Below are 13,481 nucleotides of genomic sequence, written 5' to 3' on the forward strand. Positions count from 1 at the left end.
CCTTTCCCAATAATTCCTAGCATCCTATTTGCCTTTCTGACCGCCGCTGCACGCTGTGTGGAAGTTTTCAGAGAACTGTCCACGATAACTCCAAGATCTCTTTCCTGATTTGTCGTAGCCAAATTAGCCCCCATCATACTGTACGTATAGTTGGGGTTATTTTTCCCGATGTGCATTACTTTACACTTATCCACATTAAATTTCATTTGCCATTTTGCTGCCCAATCACTGAGTTTAGTGAGATCTTCTTGGAGTCCCTCACAGTCTGCTTCTGTCTTGACTATCCTAAACAGTTTGGTATCATCTGCAAACTTTACTACCTCACTGCTTACCCCTTTCTCCAGATCATTTATGAATAAGTTGAAAAGGATTGGTCCCAGGACTGACCCTTGGGGGACACCACTAGTTACCCCTCTCCAATCTGAACATTTACCATTTATTCCTACCCTTTGTTTCCTGTCTTTTAACCAGTTCGCAATCCAAGAAAGGACCTTCCCTCTTATCCCATGGCCATGTAATTTACACAAGAGCCTTTGGTGAGGGACCTTGTCAAAGGCTTTTTGAAAAGCCAAGTATACTATATCTACTGGATCCCCCTTGGCCGCATGTTTGTTAACCCCTTCAAAGAACTCTAATGGATTAGTAAGACAGGATTTCCCTTTACAGAAGCCATGTTGACTTTTGTCCAACAAATTATGCTCTTCTACATGCTTCACAATTTTAGTCTTTACTATTGTTTCTACTAATTTGCCCGGTACTGAAGTTAGACTTACCGGTCTGTAATTGCCAGGATCGCATCTAGAGCCCTTTTTAAATATTGGTGTCACGTTGGCTACCTTCCAGTCATTAGGTACGGAAGCCGATTTAAAGGATAGGTTACAAACCACAGATAATAGCTCAGCAATTTCCCATTTGAGTTTTTAGAACCCTTGGATGAATGCCATCCGGTCCGGAGATTTGTTAACATTAAGTTAACATCAACCCAGAGGCCCCTGCCGGTGCGTCCCCACCAGCCCCTGCGTGTTCCTGAGCTCTGGCTGGCAGGGGGCTGCTGCAGATGGCCGTGGCGGGGGCCCGGCCGCCCCAGGGTGCCACGGGGCAGGCTGACTGCATGCCGCTCTTCAGCAGGCGAGCTCAGGCCGGCTCCTCCCTGCGAACCGCAGCGCTGGAGGGAGAACGGGGCTCCGGCTCCCAGCAAATCCCAGCCTGCTCCGGGCTGGGGCGCGACGGGCTAGGCAGCCGTTCCGCGGGGAAGGGCCTGGGGACTCCAGCAGGTGAGACGCTGGAGCTGAGTCAACAGGGCGCCCGGTAGCCAAGCAGCCAGCGGCCCATTGGGAGGAGCGTGGCCAGTAGAGCTAGAGAAGCGATTCGTCCCCTTTACTCAGCTCTGGGGAGGCCACATCTGGAGCGTTGTGTCCAGTTCTGGGCCCCCCACCACAGAAGGGATGTGGACGCGTTGGAGAGGGGCCAGCAGAGGCAACCAAAACGATTCGGGAGCACATGACCTAGAGGAGAGGCTGAGGGATTTGGGCTTGTTTAGCCTTGAAGAGCAGAGTGAGGGGGGTTGAGAGCAGCCAGCAACTCCCTGAAGGGGGGTCCAAAGAGGCTGGCGAGAGGCTGTTCTCAGTGGGGCAGGTGGCAGAACGAGGAGCGATGGGCTCAGGTTGCAGTGGGGACGTTGCAGGTTGGAGATTATGAAAAACTCTTTCCCTAGGCGGGTGGGAGGCGCTGGGCTGGGTTCCCCGGGGAGGGGGTGGAGTCTCCATCCCTAGGGGTGGTTAAGTCCCGGCTTGACCAAGCCCTGGCCGGGTTGATGGAGTTGGGTTGGTCCTGCTGTGGGCAAGGGCTGGAGCCGGTGACTCCTAAGGTCTCTGCAGCCCTGGGACTCTGTTCTTCTATAACCCTCCCCTGGCCAGCAGGGTGGCCGATGGCTCCTGGGGGCTCCCGACTCCACTGTGCGGTTACTGCGGAGACACCCCGAAAGCAGGGCCCAGCCCCAGGCCGGTGACAGGGCAGGGCCATTCCCAGGCAACAGCTTGGCCTGACGCGCACTCTGCCCCGGGCGGCAGGGAGCTTGCGCAGTTCCCGCCTGTTCTCAGGCCACGGGGCGCCGAGGGGAGCTACGGGAAAAGCTCACTCCCTGTCGCTAGGCTCCCAGGCTTCGGTGCCGCCGCCTGCGCTCTGCTGGCCCCTCCTCCCCCCGGGCCACCGTGCACCGAGCGGAGCCGGGAACGGGCGCTTGCGGCAAGCGAGGGAATTCCAAAGACCAAGTGGGGCTTTAAAATCAAGAGGGCTCCCTGCCGAGTGAGGCCAGGCTCTGCCCCTCAGCCCCCTACAAGTGCTGCCGGAGACCGGCCCTTGTGGTGCCGACCTGCCCCCCGTCCATACAACGGGGAAGGGCCTGCGACCGGGGCAGCCAGAGCGAGCCGGCCAGCGAGGGAGCAGCCACACCCCACACGTGGACACCAGGCCTGACCGAGGGCAGGGCGTGGGCCGTCCCGCCGCCTGACACGCCGGCCTCCGGTCAACCCCCTGCCACAGCCACGTGTCACGTTGCCCCCCCCCAGCGCCGTTGCGAGCTCCCCTCCCGTCTAGGGGCCCACGGCACTCCCCACAGCTAGCCATCTGCTGAGCCTTACCCCAGAGATATCCGCCACTCGGTGAATGGGCACCTCCTTCTTGCTGTGCAATCCTTTGCCGTTCTTGATCGCCCTGTGGGGGACACCAAGACACTCGTCAGCGCAGCAAGGCAAGGCAAGGCAAGGCAAGGGAGGCTCTGCCAGCAGCACCGGGCGGCAGCGCGCACAAGGGGAGCCCAGACGCGCTCCTTAGCCTGACACTCCCCACTACTGGGATTCAGCGGCACACCTGAGCCGAGCAGGTCCCGGAGCAGAGGGAACATTGCTGCACATTCCCAACGTAGAGGGCTTTGTTCCCCACTTGCAGGGAAGCACCAACAGGAAGGACGCCCCAGGGAGAATCCAAGGGAACAGGCGCCTCTCCCCGCGCTGTCGCACGGACGAAACGCTGCGCCCGCGGCCGGCAGGGATGGGAACGGGCTCCTCCCGGCAGAGCAGAGAAGCCGCCGGAACACAGCAAGGCCGCCCACAGCAGCTGTTCAACACTTAGCAAAGGCCACGGAACGGGCAGGCGGCCCCGTGGCCCGTTCCAGCTGAAGCCTGAACTAGGAGAGCGTTTTAACAGGGAGAGAAGAGACGCCAGGGCAGCCCCTCCGCTCCCATATGCCACCTTCTTGCCACGGGGCCGGGGACTCGCCCACTGGTCTCGGGGCTCTGCGGCACCCGGACAATGCAAGTCCCCGCCCCTCCCGCCATGGGAGTCTCTGACCCTCAAATAAGACCCCACTATCCAGCCGGAGCCAGGCCAGAACAAGCCACAGGCCAGGATGCGTACAGCGCCTTGCACGTCGGGGTGCTGTCTGCGACCGGGACTCCCAGCCACTCATGGGAAGCAACAAGGGTCCCAGCCCAGTCCCCTGCTGCACGACACCGCAACATGGGCCTACCGCGGGCAGGGACGGGCCCGCAGGGCGCCAGCTTTTATCTGCAAGCAGGAGATGCAGGCTCCCGGCAGGCCCGATTCAGCCAGGGCTCCCGTTCCTTCCAGGCCAGGTTGGCCCGACTCCCTCCAGCAGCCAGTCCTCCACCCCCCCCCCCCCGAGGGCTGTGTGAGGCGCCCCCGCCAGGCCCGAGGGGCACTGCAGCCATCCATTTCATCAACGCGCAGCGGGAGAGTTTCAGCATCCGAACGCGCCCGCCCAGAGACAAGGCCTTCCTCTGTGGGGCAAGTCTTGTGGGGCTGGGGGTGCCGGGTAAAGACCTGGCGCCTGAGTCCTGGGACACTCTCAGAGCGGGCCAGAGGAAAGCTGCCACACAAGGCCCCTACCGCCAACAGCACAAACGCGTCATACGCGCCGGGGGGCTCAGGCGCGGCCCGTCCCCTGCTCAAGGATAAACTGCGTCAAACCACTCCCATCCGCTTTCCCGGCGACGCGGCCACCCCGGCGGGGGCAGGAGCTGGGGGGCAGGCTGAGCGGAGTCAGGCCTTCGACCCTTCCCTTGGGCCGTCCTCCTCAGCGCCCGGGGGAAATCCCCCAGGCGGCAGGCGCACAGCTAGGACAGCTCACGTTCTAAGAGGGGCCGGCAATGGCTCACTGCCACGCAGAGAGCGGGGTCTGCCAGGGAGAGCCCTGACAACGCAGAGCTCCGCGGGGCTGGCCCGGCTCGCTTGCCGATAAAGCGTTTAATAGCCACGCAGGGCCCAGCCCAGGTCCTGGAACGAGTCCCCATTTGTATTACTGACTGGGTAGTGGACGGCACCACTGACACCACACGCCGGCGGGGGCGGGCTTGCAAGCACGTTGAGGGCAGGGTTAGAAATGCAAGTGGCCTTGAGAAACGGGGGACTGGTCTGGGGTCAGCCCGATGAAAGGCAGCGCGGCCAAGTGCAAGAACTTCGCTTCTGGCCGACGGACGAGGCACACGGTGGCGTGCCAGGCTGCCGCGCAGTAACATCGCCCGGCGGGCACCGGACACCCAGCAGCCTGGAGGCTGCCCTGGCCCGTTCCGTGCCCACATCGGACATGAGCCCCGGGCACATGCCCCACAGAGCCCTATGGAAGGAAAAGTCAAACGCAGCTCTGGAAGGGGCACCGCTGGGACGCCGGGGGGGGGGGGAGGGGGTGCTCACCCTGTGCAGCGCAGTGAGGTTCCTTGGGGCGTGGGCACCCCACTCTGGGCACACGCGCGTCCCTGCATGCGGGACCTGAGCTCTTCCGCAGCGGCGCCCACACACGCTCCTCCCTCGGGCGCCACAAGCGCAGTCCCGCCGTCCACTGCCAAGCCCAGGTCTCAGGGCCAAGGCAGAGGGGAGGAGGGCAGGGCATGAGAGGGGGACGTGTCTCCAGGGACCTCAGGTGTGGCACAGGGCGAGGAACCTGCTTCTCTCCTTCCAGCAGCGCCCGGCGGGGCAGAGCAGGCTCTCTGCTGCCAGGCTGGGGCTCCAGCATTTCTCCGCCCGTTTCACGAGTCCTTGATCTCGAGTAGCACGGAGGATCTGACCAGGCTGTTCCAAGCCAGGCTGGGGCAGCGCATGCCCCCGGGCCTGGCTTGTCACACGGGCGGCTGCGGGCACCTCCTGGGGGAGATCTGGGGGCTGGTTCCCACGGTGGAAGCCAGGCCGAGTCTCCCGGCCAATCTGCGGGCTGCTCAGGTGGCTTTCGGCCCCGTCGTGTCTAACGGGTGGGTGCAGGGTGCCCCCGAGCAGCGCCTGGCTGCACAGGGGAGCCGCTCTCGGGGGGAGGCAGCACGCGGCACCGCTCGCGTTGCTGGTATTCGCTACGGAGGAGCGACGTCTCCAGGCTCTCGGAAACAACCAGGTCTCCTGGGAACCAGGGCCCTTGTGGGACCAGCACGCCCATCTTCGGTGCCATGGGAGGGCTACGCGTCAGCACGGACGGTCGGCACCAGGCTCGAGGGCTGCCTACCCAGCTGCCCGGAGGTGCTGCCGAGAGACTGGCTCACGCCAAGGGCTTAGGTCAGCGCCGCGTTGGCTGGGACAGCTGGCGCTGACAGAGTACTGATCTGTGTCGGTACGGCCCAGCGGTACCCCTGCGACCCTGCCCGCGGGTTCCTCGCCGCCCCAGGAATGCGGATCCTGGGGGCACGGCAGCGACCAGTGGGCGTTTCACGTCGTCCTGCCTAGCACCGAGGACTCTTGCAGCGTGCGACACTGCGGCCGGCAGACAACACTGCCCAAGAGAGGTCCTGGAAAAATCATGGAAGGGATCCTTAAGGAATCCATTTGGAGGCAGTTGGAAGAGGGGAAAGTGATCAGGAATAGTCAGCATGGATTCACAAAGGGCAAGTCGTGCCTGACCAATCTGATTAGCTTCTATGATGAAGTAACTGGCTCTGTGGACATGGGGAAGTCAGTGGATGTGATAGACCTTGACTTTAGCAAGGCTTTTGATACGGTCTCCCAGAATATTCTTACCAGCAAGTTAAGGGAATGTGGATTGGATAAATGGACGGTAAGATGGATAGAAAGCTGGCTAGAAGGCCGGGCCCAGCGGGTAGTGATCAACGGCTCGATGTCAGGATGGCGGTCGGTTTCTAGCGGCGTGCCCCAAGGTTCGGTTCTAGGACCGGTTTTGTTCAATATCTTTATTAATGACCTGGCTGAGGGGATGGATTGCACCCTCAGCAAGTTTGCGGATGACACTAAGCTGGGGGGAGAGGTAGATACGCTGGAGGGCAGGGATAGGGTCCAGAGTGACTTAGACAAATTGGAGGATTGGGCCACAAGAAATCTGATGAGGTTCAACAAAGACTAGTGTAGAGTCCTGCACTTGGGACGGAAGAATCCCAAGCATTGGTACAGGCTGAGGACCGACTGGCTAAGTAGTAGTTCTGCAGAAAAGGACCTGGGGGTTACAGTGGATGAGAAGCTGGATATGAGTCAACAGTGTGCCCTTGTAGCCAAGAAGGCTAATGGCATATTAGGTTGCATTAAGAGGAGCATGGCCAGCAGATCCAGAGATGTCATCATTCCCCTTTATTCGGCTCTGGGGAGGCCACATCTGGAGTATTGTGTCCAGTTCTAGGCCCACTACAAAAAGGATGTGGACGCATTGGAGAGGGTCCAGCGGAGGGCAACCAAAATGATTAGGGGGCTGGAGCATATGACCTATGAGGAGCAGCTGAGGGAGTTGGGTCTGTTTAGTCTGCAGAAGCGAAGAGTGAGGGGGGATTTGGTAGCAGCCTTCAACTTCCTGAAGGGAGGTTCCAAAGAGGATGGAGAGAGGCTGTTCTCAGTAGTGACAGGTGGCAGAACAAGGAGCAATGGGCTCAAGTTGTGGTGGGAGAGGTCCAGGTTGGACATTAGGAGAAACTATTTCACTAGGAGAGTGGTGAAGCACTGGAATGGGTTCCCTAGGGAAGTAGTGGAGTCTCCATCCCTAGAGGTGTTTAAGTCTCGGCTTGACAAAGCCCTGGCCGGGTTGATTTAGTTGGGATTGGTCCTGCCTAGAGCAGGGGGCTGGACTTGACCTTCTGAGGTCTCTTCCAGCTCCATGGTTCTATGAACAGGCCGGACACATGGCTCTGAGCAGGGTCTGAACGTAGCTGGCCTCTCAAAGTGCATTCCAGCCCAATGCTTCCCTGGTTCTACGAAGCGGCCCACATGGACTTAAAACCCTCATCACTGAAAACGATTCGTCTCATCAATCCCAAGGCCAGACGAGACTCCTGTGATCGCCCGCCCGGACCTTCTCTCCAGGCCCAAGGGCACTCCAAGGACCCGTAAGAGCGGCTGAGAGCACGGCAACCGGCGCTGCGGAGCACACGCTGCCCACCCCCCAGGCGCTCCGGCGGCTCGCCTACCGCCCCGGCGCAGGTCTTGCCTCATGGCTGCTGGAGAAGCCGGAGCGAAGGCGGCTGAAGTTCACGTGGAACTGGAGGCTCGTCTGGCTTGCTGGACAGGCAGGCGGCCAGCAATACCCCGGGCACGCTCACCGGAATGGAAAGGTCCCTGAGCACCGGCGGCAGGTCGAAGGGTGACACATTTATTACAGCCTGCAACAGCTCGTTCCCCGGACAGCTCTGTCCTTTTCGGTCAGCAAATGCCACGTTTATTTCCAGGGGTTCCGAGCGGAGCAGGAGCGTATTCAGGCTGCTGGGGGTCAGCCTCTCGCTGCAGCGGCCCGTGAAGCAAGCGGGACTCCGCACGGCCCAGCGGGGCGCCCCCCACACTGCGAAGCGAGGCCAAGCGGGGTTCAATCTCCCGGAGGACGGACGTTGTGTCACAACTGCAGGCGCTACCCGCAGCCACAGGCCTGCAGACGGGAAACCAGTTCTCGATGCCGGCTCTTAGCAGGGATGTTATCACTGCTGTCTTACAAGTCTCTGGTTACAGCCCATGTCAGGATGGGTCCACGGTTCTTCCCGGCGAGTTGTTCCCTGCGAGGCAGCATCTGGGATCAGGAGCTGAACTGAAGACCAGACAGGGGGCGTCACGTGGCCCTTATAGACCTCCCCTGGCATCCTCCTGGCCAGAACAGGTCACTGCAGATCACATGGTCCAACGACCTAGCCCTGCGTCCCAGGCTGGCAGCCTGTCACGTTACTGAATTTGAGGGAAGCAGCCAGATCACTGTTGCACCCATAGGTGGGGGTGTTGGCTCCAGAAATGGTATAAAAGGGAGCCATGTGGGGTGTTGAATGGAAGCTCCCTCTCTGCTAATCCTATGTACGCTAGTCATGTGAGTGTATAATGTCTGTGTGTGGTGTTAGGAATCTGTAATCTGTGTGGATACTGAATATTTCTCTGCATTTGGTTGAACCATGGGCAAAGCAGCTCAGCCTATGGACATGCTAACGAGCAAAGCTCTGGAATAATAGCCCTCTGTAGGCCAAGGACACACCTCAAGAACGGTGACTCATTCCTAAGGGCTACCAGCAGGGAACACTGGGATAGGCCATGGGCCAGGTGACCTGCTGAAGCCAAGAAGAGACCAGGAAGGAGGGATAAGTAGGCCATGTGGTCAACTCCATCTTGGTCTTCAGCTCAGCACTTCATCCCAGAGGCAGCAGTGCAGGGATTGAAGAGCCCGGAAGACCTGTGGACCCATCCTGATCCTGGGATGCACAACAAGGACTTTTAAACCAGCAGCTGTAACATCTCTGCTAGAGCCTGCATCGAGAACTGGGAGATTCGGTGCATGTAACGTACTGTACTTTAACAACCTCACTCTCACGCTTTTCTTTATTTAGATGTTAGGTGCTAAAGGATTGGCCCAGCGGGATTTGTGGGTAAGGTCCAGAGGGTAAATTGACCAGGGATCTGTAGCTGGTTTCTTGGAACCAGACAGAACTTGTTCGGGGTAGGTGGGATTGGGTGCTAGGACCCCCCACCGGTGTATGAGGCCCGGGGCCATCTGGGGCACGGATATTGCTGGGGTATGGGAGGGGTTTTGCTCGGGAGGCTTCAGGCAGGCGGCTGAAGCGCTCTGTGAGACTGGTTTGTGGCCTGGTTGGAGAGGTCACCAGTCTGGGGGCTGTAAGGAGCCCCGAAGTTGAGCAATTTGCCCTGAGCGGACGCCCTCAGCTGTGGCCAGACCAGCCCGGTCCGTCACAGCCCTTCAGCCCTGGTGGGTTTGCAGGTATCAGTCACGTTCCTGAGATGTGTATTGGCACCTAGAGCTTCACTGCCCCCTCGCTAATTAGCACAGACACTGGCTGAGCATTCCTCGCCCATTGCTCTGCCTCAGACAGAGAATTTCCCAGCCTCCACACACAGTCCGTGTTTCTAACTCCACATACAGCTGTCATACAAGTACATGAATAGCACACACAGAAACAGTAGAACACAAGCTTTCATGTGACACCTCCCATGGCCCCCTTTGTACAGACTTTGGGGCAAACACCCCCCCCATGGGTTCAGCAGTGATCTGGCTGCTCCCCTTAAAATCCAGTAACGTGACACCTGCTCCATCTCTAAAGGGAATTGTTCGGCTGCCGGCCGTGCCCTGCCCACACAACGCTTACAGGGGGCCGAGACGGTTCAGAGGAGCCCACCTCCTGGCCACGAGCGCTCGCGAGACCTGCCACGCTTCGGGGAGACGCGGCCGCAACCGTGGCTTCTCCAGAACTCTGCTCTGCGGTCAACGCAGCATGCGAAGAAAGGCCAGGCTCATTTGGTGGCTCCTTCCGGGGCCTGGACCCCAATCCAGGGCGCAGCTGGCTCCCAGCACCGGACTGAAGAGGCGAGCTGCCGGGCTCTTAGGGACGCTGCTCTTCGAAGGAGCGGATAAGCCGCAGTGCTTTCGGCCTTTGTCCCATGGCCAGACAGAAGCGCAGACACTCCCAGGTCCTTGGGGAGCAGGCCTCGGCCAATGTCTCCTCTCTTTAAAATAGCCAGAACTCTGATCTCAGTTGCACCAGTGTAAACGAAAAGCAACTCCCCTCGGTGGAGCTCCTCTGAATTCACACCAGCGTAACATTGCCTGGCCCGTGAGTGCTGCTGCTGAATGCACACGCCAGGTACTCTCCCCGGGGGGCGGTCATGGAGTAAAGAACCAGAGGGGGAAAGGGGACCATCTGGGATTACAAACACCAAAGCGCACTAGTGATACTGGTAGGGAGACTGCATGGGGTCACTCGGGGGCAGAGTTAAGGGTGTTTAGACGCCTCCCCAGCTTTGGGGCTCCTGTAAGATCAGCCTGCTCACCAACTCTCTTGGGTTTAAACGCTTGTGTGGGGGCCAAATCCAGCAGCCCTGGAAGGCGCGTCACAGATCCCAGCCCCAGCTCCGGATCCTGTCGTTTGTGCCTGGGAACGTCCCATCTGGTCTTGACCCACGCGGCACGCATTTGTAGCCCTGGCTCCTCGGCCGACAAGCCAGCAGATGAACGCTCAGCGCGACACTTGGACTCGGGCCACGGTTCTATTCCTGGCTGTCACCTGGGGCAAGCGTCTTTGCCGCTCGGTGGCCCGGCTTCCTAGCCGGTGAGCAGGGAGAACCGAGGCCTCAAGAGGGACGGGGAAGACTGAGGTTTATAAAGATCTTAGAGACTCCACTGCCTGGGGAGCACTGACACCGACAGCTGGGAAACGCTCCACAAGGGCAAAGCTTTGTGAACACCCTCCCCTGAGCCAGCAGCTTCCCTCTAGAGGCAGATGCTACCTCGGTGCACGGGGCATCTCCACCAGCTCCCCGAGCCCCGCAGCCAACTGGACTTGGAAAAGCTCCAAAGGGGACAGAAGCCGCTTTCCCCATCTCCCAGCAGCCAGAGCCAGAGCAAACACAGCAGCCGTGTGCTGAGGACAGAGCGGATCTCACAGGTCAGTGTAGCTGCTGGGCTCCTTCAAGAGCACACGGAAGAACCAGCCTGGATTGCTTGTGCTGGGCTGTGTGACCGTGACTTGGGAGCTGCATACCCGCACACGGGGTGAGGAGCTCAGCCACAGCCGGCATTACCCTGCAGCATGTGTGTTCCCTTTGTTTCTAGTCTGGAAAGATTCAGAGTCTGGCCAGAGCAGATCTTATCCCTCCTGCTGTATAAACATGCTCTTTCCCTTCGCTCTGTGGCCTAGAAAAACAGATGAGTGTGCAGCTGCTCTTCTGTGTTGTGTCTTCTACCTACCCTCGCTGGCTGGCTAGGCACACACATTTCAGGGCTACTTTCTCGTCATCTCTGTAACCTGCTGGTTCGGAACGTTTGCAGCGTAGGAAAGTGTGGATTTAATCAGAAATTCTGAAAATAGGAATATGGGGCGGGTATAATAATATTAATCACCTGCACATTAATATTCATTGTATGGGAGTTAACATACCAAATAGAGTTTTACGGATGGTAGCGACAGGCGTGTGAATTAACGTACTAACACAGATAGTGTAAGTGGTGCCAGGTTGTGGCCACGCGGAGGCTGGGTGGGATGTCCAAGGTTAAGGGGCGTGACAATAAAGCAGTTGTGGGCCCCATTCGTGCCTGGGGCTTCTCTACCATCTTGCTCTTTGTTGGGTCCGAGGAAAAGGCCCAGGAAGCAGCCGAGAATTCGCTGTTTGTCTCCCAGGAGAAAGGGAGTGTGAGCTGTTCCTCGGCAGCCGGCCAGGGACCGGTGGAGCACTGGGCAAGCCTGTGTCCCAGAGCCCCGGGAACTCCAAGTTAACACTGGAGACGGCTGAGGGAAAACGAGAGCTCACTAACGGAGAGGCCGGGGCAGGGGGTGGGGATGTGCCCACTGAGATGCCCGGGGGGTCGGAGGCGCCAGCATGGCTGCAGCCGGCACAGAACCCACACACCAACAGTCCAGCTCCGCTTCACGCCGGCAGCCGACGGATGCAGCCAGCTGTCCCCTGAAACGCAGTGCTGGGGCCGGGTTCACTCACGCTGGGAGGGAGGAGGCGGCAGGACCCAGGGCGACGCAGGAGCAGGGGAAGCCACAGGACACCCGTACTGAAAGGAGCAGACACCGAGGAGCAGGGGATTGACTGGGGGGAAGGGAATCCTAGACTCCTAAAACTGGCAGGGACCGCGAGTCATTGAGCCCAGCCCCGGCCCTCACGGCAGGACCCAGCACGGTCTAGCCCATCCCTGACCGGTGTGTGTCCAACCTGCCCTTCGATATCCCCAGGGACGGGGATTCCACAACCCCCAGGCAATTCATTCCAGTGTCTGACCCCCTGACAGGCAGGAACGTTTTCCTAGTGGCCGACCTCCACCCCTTGCTGCTTGGCCTGTCCTCGGAGGCCGAGAACAATGTTTCTGCCCCCTCCCTGACACCCTTTCCGGTGCGCGCTCAAGGCAGACGTCCCTGCCGGCTGTGAGACGAGTCGTGTTTCGTCTCCTCCCACGCAGAGCGGGGGGGGGGGGGGCCCGCACTTGCCCTGTTGGGGAGGCTCCACACAACATGAGCGTGCAAGGCTGTGCGGGGAGAACTCTGCCGGCAGCCCAGGGAGGAGGGACCCAGCGGGCCTGGCGTGATGCTCCGGGAACCGACCCTGAGCAGCCAGGCCAGGGCCCGACTGGTGGCACAGGCAGGACAACAGGGCGCAGAGAGAACAGCTCCCAGGAAGGAAGCGGCAGGCCCAGCTGGTCGGTGCCCGGCTCCAAAACACCCAAGGAGCCCGGGAGAGTCGACGGCTCTGGCACGGGACAGTGTGTGTGGGGGGGGGGTCGGGAGAGTCGACGGCTCCGGCCCAGGACAGCGGGGGGGGGGGGGGGGTCGGGAGAGTCGACGGCTCTGGCACGGGACAGCGGGGGGGGGGGGGTCGGGAGAGTCGACGGCTCTGGCACGGGACAGCGGGGGGGGGCGGTCGGGAGAGTCGACGGCTCTGGCACGGGACAGCGGGGGGGGCGGTCGGGAGAGTCGACGGCTCTGGCACGGGACAGCGGGGGGGGGGTCGGGAGGAGTCGACGGCTCTGGCACGGGACAGCGGGGGGGGGGGGTCGGGAGAGTCGACGGCTCTGGCACGGGACAGCGGGGGGGGGGGGTCGGGAGAGTCGACGGCTCTGGCACGGGACAGCGGGGGGGGCGGTCGGGAGAGTCGACGGCTCTGGCACGGGACAGCGGGGGGGGCGGTCGGGAGAGTCGACGGCTCTGGCACGGGACAGCGGGGGGGGGGGGGTCGGGAGAGTCGACGGCTCTGGCACGGGACAGCGGGGGGGGGGGTCGGGAGAGTCGACGGCTCTGGCACGGGACAGCGGGGGGGGGGCGGTCGGGAGAGTCGACGGCTCTGGCACGGGACAGCGGGGGGGGGGGGTCGGGAGAGTCGACGGCTCTGGCACGGGACAGCGGGGGGGGGGTCGGGAGAGTCGACGGCTCTGGCACGGGACAGCGGGGGGGGGGTCGGGAGAGTCGACGGCTCTGGCACGGGACAGCGGGGGGGGGCGGTCGGGAGAGTCGACGGCTCTGGCACGGGACAGCGGGGGGGGGGTCGGGAGAGTCGACGGCTCTGGC

At 60.9% G+C, this 13,481-nt stretch overlaps 1 protein-coding gene across 1 annotated transcript in view; it reads right to left on the reverse strand.

Annotated features, from left to right (window-relative positions):
- SND1 (staphylococcal nuclease and tudor domain containing 1) overlaps positions 1-13,481 on the reverse strand; it is a 314,287-nt gene that overhangs the window by 107,342 nt on the left and 193,464 nt on the right. The window contains exon 14 of the mRNA XM_075924108.1: positions 2,640-2,712. Coding sequence (XP_075780223.1) covers positions 2,640-2,712 — 73 coding nt within the window. The remainder of the gene's footprint in view (positions 1-2,639; positions 2,713-13,481) is intronic.

Source organism: Pelodiscus sinensis, chromosome 1, assembly GCF_049634645.1.
Source record: "Pelodiscus sinensis isolate JC-2024 chromosome 1, ASM4963464v1, whole genome shotgun sequence".
Classification (NCBI taxonomy): domain Eukaryota; kingdom Metazoa; phylum Chordata; order Testudines; family Trionychidae; genus Pelodiscus; species Pelodiscus sinensis.